Here is a 9,630-nt window from a genome sequence, read left to right as displayed (position 1 = left end):
GTCTTCCTTTGTGTAGAAACCCAAAGTTCTGCAACTCATTTTGAGGTTGGGTCGGTTATGTTACCTTAAGATCAGAAAACATCTATCCATCCTGTGCTTAGCAGACAACATCTTTCTCTTAACTTGAGCACAATAACTCCTGCAACCTGTTTCACTGACTCGTTCCCAGGCTCCAGGCCGCATCTGCATTCTTTCCTATCACACCTGCCAGGTTCTATTTTCCATTTATTCTTTAACTAGAAATCATAACATCCAGCTATGGGAACAAAAGTTAATCTTCCTCTCATCTTTTAAATTCTTCTCTCTGTGCTAAAAATCAAATTAACAGACTGATTAAACAGGAGACAATATACAAAGTCTGATGTATGAACAAATATTCTGTAGCTATAAGAATGGAGACCAAAGGAAGCATTGGGTGGTGGCAGCTTATGTCATTCTGCAGGTAAGGGGAAAGATTGTTGTGGTTTTAGGCTTCAAAAGGCACGAACACTGGCATAGAGATGCCAAAGCAAATGGGAATGTTCCTCCTGGAGCTAGGCAGTTTAGTGGGAAGGTCCAAGGCTTATTTCTTAAACCTTATTTTTCCCAATGAGGATATCAAAATCAATACCCTAAAAGGCACATCAGGGGTAAACACTCAGTTTCCCTTCTAGCAGCAGGTGCCTAGAGATGTATGAAAACGACAAAAAACAACTAATATCAAGCAAGGCGAGGGAAAACAGAAGCAAAAAATAACAGAAAAATCAAAACAACAAAAAGAGAAAAAGAAAAAGTGAAACAATCTCACAAACAAGCAGAAAAAATCCCAATACAATCAACAATCAAGCAAACAACAAAATGACAGAGAGAAAAAAAAATGGATAGTGAAGAAAGAGAAGAGAGATGTATATAAGGACTTTCAGCAGGGGATTGGAAATTAGATATATAAGCAGGGTGAAATTATAACAGGGGGTAAAAAGAAGGAATAGGAACAATCTAAAGCAGAATACGGTAGGAGAAACAGGACAACAAAAGGGGAAAAGTTCCCTAACCGGTTTGGCTCAGTGGATAGAGCTCAGCCTGTAGACTGAAGGGTCCCAGGTTTGATTCCAGTCAAGGGCATGTACCTTGGTTGCGGGTGCATCCCCATTAGGGTGTGTGCAGGAGGCAGCTGATCAATGTTTCCCTTTCATCAATGGTTCTAGTTCTCTATCCCTCTCCCTTCCTCTCTGAAAAACATAAGTAAAATATATTTTTTAAAAGGGGGGAATTGAGGAAGAGAGTTTTGGCATAATGGTAAAGTTGAGATAGAGTAAAATGATGCTAAAGAAAAGATGAAAATAGAATGTAGAAAACTAATCCCAAAATAAAATAAAGAGAAAATAAAATGACACTTTTTAAAAAATGGTAAAATGGTAGTAGTAATAATACTGGTTAAAAATAAAAATGTAGTAATTAAAAAAGGTAAAATCAGGTGACGAAAAAAATTTAGTTTCTTAAGTTAAAAGTGAAAAAAATAAAAATGTGCAGTAGTGAAGGTCCTTCACTTCCTATACTTTTCTGTTTGGCACACATCAGTCCTGTCAGGTATTCAGGAGAGTGTTGAAGTACCCTGTGATACACTGTTCCTCCGTGTTGTAAACCACAGTCTTGATTTTAAAGCAGGCAGTATTTCTTTGTTTCCCAGACTGCCTTTATTTGTATTTACAGAAGAGTCAGTTCGTGGTTCATCCCCTGGGTGCCAGTGTTTCTGGATTGACCTCTGAGGCTGTAAGTCCTCTCTAGCCAGTATTTAGGTTTTGTTTTCCCTATCGTACTTAATACTGGTTTGGGAGAGTTGACTGCCCCAGAGCTGGTTCCTTGATTGTTACTCCTGCTCTGATTCCCAGTTTCCACAAAAACAACTTTCCCCTGCAGTCTCTGAGAATGACCCCAATTGGACGATCCTATGTATTGGGTTTAATAATCAAAAGCAAAGATTTAAGGAGAAAAGAAAGAAAAAAAGAGCCAGAGTAGGTGCGTGAGCTCGCAACCCTCCACCATCCAGCTCTGTTCGAAATTCTCCCAAAGTCTCTTCTACAGTTCCTCTCTTCAGCACTAAGCAGCCGGCACACTGGCAAAATATGAGGCTGGCTTTTTGCACCCAAGTCAGCTATGGACTGATTTTTAGAGTTCCCTTCTGCCAGAAGCCCTTTGGGGTCCCTTGAAAACTCATGGATCACGTCGACCCCAACGGCCTCAGACTTTGTGGGGTGCAGATTTCCCTGCACGTTCCCCTCTCAAATCTGAATTACAAACCGCACCTTTATCTAGGTGAAATCTGACCTTTCTGAGAGGAGGAGCAAGGCTAGCCTGAGTCCACTTATTAGCTCTGCTTGAGATCCAGTGTTCCTGGGTTTGTACTTGATCCCTGGGTCTGCTCCAACATTTTTAAATGGAAAGAATCAAAAACACCCCACTCATCCCGTATTTCATTCTAACGTACTACCACCTTATTACTGTTGTTGCTGTGTGGGTTACTGGGCGACTCCCCCACCAGCATGCCATGTCCATGAGGACTGGTATTTTGTCTATTCTCTCTCACACCTGCACTTCCAGTACTTAGAGCAGTGTCAGCAGATGGTGAGCAGTAGATTTGTCTTCTTTGATAAATGAGTAAAGAAGTTACACATGTGATCATGGTTGAAAGGGTTAAATATGGAGCATCATTACCTCACATAACTGGGATACTGACCTAGACTGAGGGACCAGAGAGACTTTCCTGAAGAGCGGCATCTAATAGAGGAAGGGCCCCGGCTAACCTAGAGCTGATGGATGGGCAGGAGTCTGAGGTCCAGGCAGATGGCACAGCAGATGCAAAGGCCAGGAGGTGGGAAAGTCGAGGGAAGTAAATGAATTAAGCTGACTCATTTGGGTGATTAAATGAGCTAATAGATCTGAAGGACCCAGTACACAGTGTGTGCTGGAGAAAGGCCAGCTGTTGTCATTATTGCACATCCAGGGTCTGCCCACATGGGAACAACAATAATAGAATACAGGGGTTCTTCCCTCCCAACCTGCATAAGCAATTCATGACATCAAGCCTTGATTACAGCTTGACTGTGGTATAAGTGACAGGTGATAAACCACATATATGCAAAATCATACTCCCTGCCACGCAAAAGTTTCTCATTTGCCTTTGTAGTCCCTCTCTCTGCACCCATCCCACAGTCATCAGGAATCACTCATCCTGTCTTTCTTAACTGATTATTTTGCATTTTATAGAAGGCTATATACATGGAATTACTTTGTATGCTCTTCTTTTGGAATGGCTTCTTTCAGTAAGCATAATGATTTTTATGAGGTGAAATTCTTATAACAAGATATTAATCATTTTAAAGTGAACATTTCAGTAGCAGTATAGACAAAATGTTGTTCAGTCACTATGTTACCTAGTACTGAAACATTTTCATCACCTCAAATAAAACTCTGCACTCAATGAGATGTTGCTCCCATCTCCCTAGCCCCTATCCCTGGACACCCCCAATCTGAATTCTGTCTCCTTATCTTTCTTGTCCCTGTTTTCTGTACCATCTACCCTGCCAGCCTGTACATCTGGTGCCCCACTTGTCCCAATGTCAGGGCACTAATCTAAGACTTTAACACCTTATTCTTCCTCTGAACTGCATTTCTCATCCCTCACATCCTTCAAGCTCTGGGGGAATGGCACCCCAGTACCAATGCACCAGCTGCAGTGGCTGCTTTATCAACAGGTAGGTCAGCCCCCTCATGTTCCTCAGCCCAACCTAAACCCAGACATAGAGAGCCTTCCGACATTACAGCCCTAGGTGCCATTGAACTCATAAAATGCCTCACACCCCCAAACATCCCAAGCTTTACAATTTCCCATCCTGACTCTGAACAAACCCCATCCTTCCACGACCCCTTCCTATGCTCCCTTCTGCTTACCCACAATCCAACTTTGACCAAGTCCAAAAACAATCCACCATATACCCCGGAGGCCATAATGAGCAGGAAACAAAATAGAACCAAAGGAGAGATTTATTTTCATTTCCCAGGTTCTGCTTGTTGAATATCTAAGGCCAAACACATCGAGTTTGCAAAGCAACAACAAAAAGAGACAAAGAATGAGGACCCTGTTATCTGGCCTGAGCTCTGGGTCATGGAGGGCTGGAAACAGGGTCGTCCAGTGTAGGCCTGCAGGTGGCTGACATCACAGGGACGTGCATGTTTACTGGAGTTGTTCTTTAATCACTGAATATTTGTTTAATTCTCTGTGATATTGTTCTTCGGAGGTGCAGTGAAAATGAATATAGAATGAGAACACTTTTGATGGTTAGGTCGCGTCTTCTCAGATCTGGTGCAAGGGCCACTCAGAGGCAACCTGGGAAAGATCTGGGAAGCCAGGCCATCTATTGCTGTAAACACCACATCAGAGGGGAGGAAGAAAAGTGGGAAACATTTACTTGGAGGATTGTAGCCACATAAGGAAAGAAATGGGAAAATCTGAAAATATGGTAAGGATCGACATTGTAAGATGACAGGTTCAGCTAATTACAGGTAGATGATGTCAAAGTAAAACTTGAGCCAGAAAAATTTAGGGAGGCAAGAAAGCCCTTATTCAAGACCATGAGGCAGAGCAGTGAGACTGACCTCAAGACCACTAAAATAAAAGGCTAGAGAGATTTTAAAAACAGGAGGAATCATAGGCATCTGTGTCTGCTAATTGGATTGACACAAGAGATAAATAAAACTCATTAATTCCTGACAGGATGATTTTCATTCTTGTTACATTTAAACCTCGCTAACGGATAGGTTTTTATTGTTGAGAGAGAGAGAGAGAGTTTTGAGAGAGAAAATAATCAGTTGCCTTCTCTAAATGCCTTGACTGAGGACTGATCCTGCAAACTTTAGGTGTTTGGGACAAAGTGCCAACCAACTTTGCCACACTGGTGAGGGTAAGCAGGATTTTTTACATCTTGGTTTTAAATGTCCCCACCCAAGTTAAGCTTCTACACTTCCTCAGAGACTGAGACACAGAAAACAGGAGAATTACATTTTAACAGAATGCACTCAAACCCTCTAGGCAGATTTTCTATGAATCATATCACTGGCAAGAGGTTGTGTTTATTAAAATACACTTTTATTGATTTCAGAGAAAGGAAGGAAGAAGGAGAGAGACGTAGAAACATCAATGATTAAAGAGAATCATTGATTGGATGCTGCCTGCACACCCCTACTGGGAATCAAGCCTGAAAGCCAGAATGTGCCCTGACTGGGAATTGAACCATGATTTCCTGGTTCTTGGGTTGATGCTCAACCACTGAGCCACTCCAGCTGGGAGGCAAGAAGCTTTTAAGGAGACTTAGGTATATTTCAAAAGGACAGAGAAAGAATCTGCAATTACAAATTACAGGTACATTTATTTATAAAGGAAATACTCTAAAAATATAGAGATAAGAGTCCTAGATGGGAAGAAAAATTAAAGACTCTGAGGGAATAATGAGGCCTTTTGTTCATAACACAGCTACTTTCTGCACAGTGTAGGCAAACACAACTAAGTCCTTTCAGCCAAGTCCCAGTTTGCATTGCCATCAGTTCCTGCAATTTATAAAGAAGTGCAAGTTCCTAGACATTTATAAATAGATGCCAAATAGTTGAGAGACTGAACAGAGATGGCATCTGATCTCCCAGAAGGCTGTGCTTCTGGAGTTTTCCATGTAGACATTACATTTCTCTCTACAGTCCCCTTCCCTTTGATCAAACTTCGTCCCCTAGGAAGAAGAGAATTCTACATCCTCCAACATGGCTGGTTTCTGATTAGTGACCTAAGTGGAGAGGAATGACATTCACCATCTACTTTGCTCTGATGCAGGTTTTTCTATGAAACCTGAAATGAGAGATTTAACAGCCTCTTGAGATTATGCAGCCTCACCCTCACACTTCACCTGCAGTCTCTCTAGCTTTGGGTGATGCCCTCCTCTCAAACAGATTATGAGTCTTCAATAGGTCAATAATAGCTCCATAAAAGGTGAGGTCCTTTATAATTCTGTGGGCATCAGTTTGAAGTAGGACATTTCCTAAGCATCTCTTATATTACCAATGTTTCCAATTCTATTCTATCAACAAGACTACAGGGTGCTACTGAACTTATGCAAATAAGTCTATTGCCATAAACTTAAGAACACTCCAGAGGGCATTAGTAGCTTTGGGGAAGACAATAGGTCACCATTGCATCTCACATAGGTGTTCTCTTGCCTATTCCCATCATCACCAGTGTCCAGGCACCCTCCACAGGTCTCCTTGGAAACGTGAGAGAGCTCATGTTCCTGTCAGCTTATCTATTACTCCTGCGGGTAATTACACAATAACTGCCCCTCCTGTGAAGCACATGGTATCTCCTCCTTGTGGATAGGGTGCAAATGGAACCAACCAAAGATGGCATCCAATGTGGAATGTTACATTACGTCAACAATAATGACAATGCCAGCTCACATTTTTTAGTATTTATTGATTCAAAGCAAGTCTTCTAAGCAATTTCCACCACCCCAAGTAATCTAATAGGTGCATTTTTTTGTTTTTTTAACTTTAAGAACATAAGGGAGTGGAGGAGGATCACTAGTACTTGACATCTAACTCTACAGGCGCACTTTCAGTGGCGCTGACAGGGTTCGAGACTTTACACTGGTAGTTCCCAGCATCCACTCTCATGACAGGTTCTATGGTAAGGGTTCTGTGGTCTTCAGATAGCTTCATCCTCTCCCTGAGCCGCAGACTCATAGCATTGAATAACCAGTTGATGGAGCTCTCATCTGTGTGGCAAGTCATGACCACAGAATCCTCATTCTCTGTGACTGTGGTGTTGCTGGCTAGGAGTGTGGGGACACTTAGTGGCCCTGTAAAGAAATAGAAGGTGAGAATGATTGAGTGTGGGCTTGAGACCGGGGACTATGCTCCTTCCTCAAAGATATCAGCTCTGACTCAGATTGTTCTGAGCTAATTTGGTTCCACAGTAAAAATTAATTAATTCTAAATTTGTCATCATTCCCCAGACCAAATCTACTGCTCTGAGCTGAAGATCCCTAGGCATGAAGGATGTGAACCAATGATTGATCTAGGGATCCAAAGACATCTAATAAGGCCACTGTGATTGGAGTAAAAGATGGGGCTATGGCTGCAGATAGACCTCAAGTGACTCAGTTCAATTTCTCATGGTCGTTGTGATTCTGTTTAGGAACTGTATCTCCCTATGCCTTACTTTCCCCTCAGTGAAGAAAAATGAATATTTGACTGCCAGGCGGACCATGTACTAATCATAAAGTATTCACAGTATTTGACATAAATATTAGGAAGGAACACTGCTCAAATAAGAGGCATTTTTTATTGATGGACTTAACGAGAGAATCCCCTGGGCTGATCTCTTGTGGATGAGCTGCTGCCAGCAGCATCTTTTCACCTGCTCCTCCCTTGGGACACTGATCTTTCTCTAGACTCTCCTCAGTCGCCCAGAACAGTCAGATAATAATCTGGGGAGCTAGTCCAGTTGTGCTCTCCACACACAGTCTAAGGTGAAGAAGGGTTCAGCCACAACTGGTGACCAGCTCAGGAGCCTTGTGACTCTGGCACATGGGAAACTGTTGCACTCACTCAGCCCTTCACAGAAGTCAAAACCCAACCTGACACAGGCTCCAGAGGGCATCTGCACTTAGTACATTGTGACAGGGGCCTGGAGAGGGCTGCCCAATCTAAGCTTCTCTGTGAGCAAGCCATGGAGCCCCTCAGGCCAGGCCCTTACAGAGCCCTTCAGGGTCTGTCTCAAGGACATGATCAGGGAAAGCAGCCCAGGGACCTGGACTGAGACTGGTCTCCCTTTTCTTACTCACTCCTATCAAATTGCTCCTTCTTTCTGTGGTGTATGATTGTGTGGCTGGAATCTGGGAAGGGAACTCTGACCTTAGGATGTTTGTCTCCACTCTGTGTGCCCTGCACTAAATTCCCAAACCCAGCTTGGGACATGATGCAGAGGGGGTTGGAGGAGAGTCCAGGGCTGGAAGTCCTGTGTGTGAAGTAGAATTCACCCACCAAACACCTAGAGGTCAGAGAGCAAGCACTCACGGTATACATTGAGCCGTCCAAATCCTATTACTCTTCGTGACTTTGGAAGGACGGCTGCTACGACGTAAATTCCTAGGTCCTGCACAGTGACGTTTCTTATGATCAGGGATCCATCAAGGTTTATTTTCTCTCGTCCACTGTATTCGGGACCTGTTAGATATCGACTAAACTGCCATGCAAGAGTCCCAATTAAATTATAGTACTTCGTTTCTATTCCCCTGTACCAAATAAAGCCTTTAACATTCGGAGGTGTATTGCGGAGATGTAGAATCACATCCTGCCCTTCTACAGCACTAGTTGAGGCAATAGCAAATCGCGCAGAGGTGGCCGGGATCCAGAAGGTTAAGAGGAAGACTAGAAGGGAAGAGAGAATTTGATCAGTATTTTGATCTATGTATTGGGATGGAGAGATGAGGCATTTCTCTTCATCTCTCAGCCTTAGTCTACATGTGAGTTCGTTTGTACATCTCCTTGGTCAAGGTCATCAACATGGCCACCATGGCTTCAGCACCTCGGAACCTATGCTTCTTGTTTTCAATTCTATTTCCCAGCTGTCTGTGTGGCTGTCCTCCTTACTTCCCTCAGATCCCTGTTGACACTCGGTGACCTTCTTGGAAGACCTTCCCAGACCATGTCCTCTAAAGACCCTCTATCTTCACTCTTTGACCTGTCCCTGCTCTGTGCCCTTCAGGGCTCTTGTGGGTACCTGATGTCACAAGTAGGTCTTTTCCCCTCTCTTTTCTCCCCTTATAATGTGAGCTGCATGAGGGCAGGGGATTTTGTGATCTTGTGCCCCCAGTGCCTGCAATAGGCTGCAAACACCTGTTGGTGAGTGAATGAGTATCCCCAGGCTTGTCCACGTCTGATGTTGTATTTTCCCATATTTGTAGCTGTTGGTGGGGACAATGTTTAGCACACCTGGTTAAAATGATTCTGGTATCACCTGAAATAAATTTTCATGACTGTGGTCAGTTGTCAAAATTTAATAGTCAGTGATCAATAACTTAGCAAATGAACTGCAATTGAGGTTTCCCTGCCTGTCACCACTTCCACATGATGAGATATTCCTGTTGCTGAGCTTCCTCTCTCATACTACTCTGCAGACCTGCCCTTTCAGTCAGATCCAAAGGGAACCCCTTCCTTCCCTCACATAGTGCTGTCCTCCCCAGGAGATCTGGGCCAGTCTCAGACTCCCAACCTCCCTTCCATTCCCTGGGATTGTCCCCTCCTTACCAGCCAGTAGGAGCCTCAGCCAGGGGATATGTTCTCTGTGGGCAGAAGCTGCAGGGAACTCCATGGGGACTGCTGCCTGCTCCGTCCCTTTCTCTGAGAGAAGAGCGTGAGTTCCAGTAAGGCTCCCAGACACCTCTGTCCAAACTGGTGGGATGTGCTGTCCCTCCTCCCTGTGTATGAGCCTCCTGCTAGGGAAAGATAACCTGCCTGGTCATGTGGGCCAGGGCAGGGTCAGGGCCCAGGACATTCCCCTCATTTTTTCCAACCCTGTTGCCCCTTTGAATTTACCTTTACTCTGTATTT

At 43.7% G+C, this 9,630-nt stretch overlaps 1 protein-coding gene across 1 annotated transcript; it reads right to left on the bottom strand.

Moving 5' to 3' along the window:
- Window positions 1-6,597: 6,597 nt before the first annotated feature.
- On the bottom strand, window positions 6,598-9,391 carry LOC132217304 (carcinoembryonic antigen-related cell adhesion molecule 21-like). Its single transcript, XM_059667391.1, has 3 exons — window positions 9,328-9,391; window positions 8,095-8,448; window positions 6,598-6,875 (listed from the first exon to the last, which is right to left on the bottom strand). Exons 1-3 carry the CDS (start codon window positions 9,389-9,391, stop codon window positions 6,598-6,600), a joined length of 696 nt encoding a protein of 231 aa, XP_059523374.1.
- Window positions 9,392-9,630: the final 239 nt, after the last annotated feature.

The sequence above is a fragment of the Myotis daubentonii genome, chromosome 15 (assembly GCF_963259705.1).
Source record: "Myotis daubentonii chromosome 15, mMyoDau2.1, whole genome shotgun sequence".
NCBI classification, from domain to species: Eukaryota; Metazoa; Chordata; class Mammalia; order Chiroptera; family Vespertilionidae; genus Myotis; species Myotis daubentonii.
This window is presented reverse-complemented; position numbering and strand designations above follow the sequence as displayed.

Bases quoted from the DNA above. Each gene is read 5' to 3' on its own strand.
- LOC132217304 (XM_059667391.1), bottom strand. From the start codon at position 9,391: ATGGAGTTCCCTGCAGCTTCTGCCCACAGAGAACATATCCCCTGGCTG. The intron at 8,449-9,327 runs GTAAGGAGGGGA...CTTCCCTTCTAG, and splicing joins GCTGAGGCTCCTACTGGCTG to TCTTCCTCTTAACCTTCTGG. The intron at 6,876-8,094 runs GTGAGTGCTTGC...ATTTCTTTACAG, and splicing joins TGGACGGCTCAATGTATACC to GGCCACTAAGTGTCCCCACA.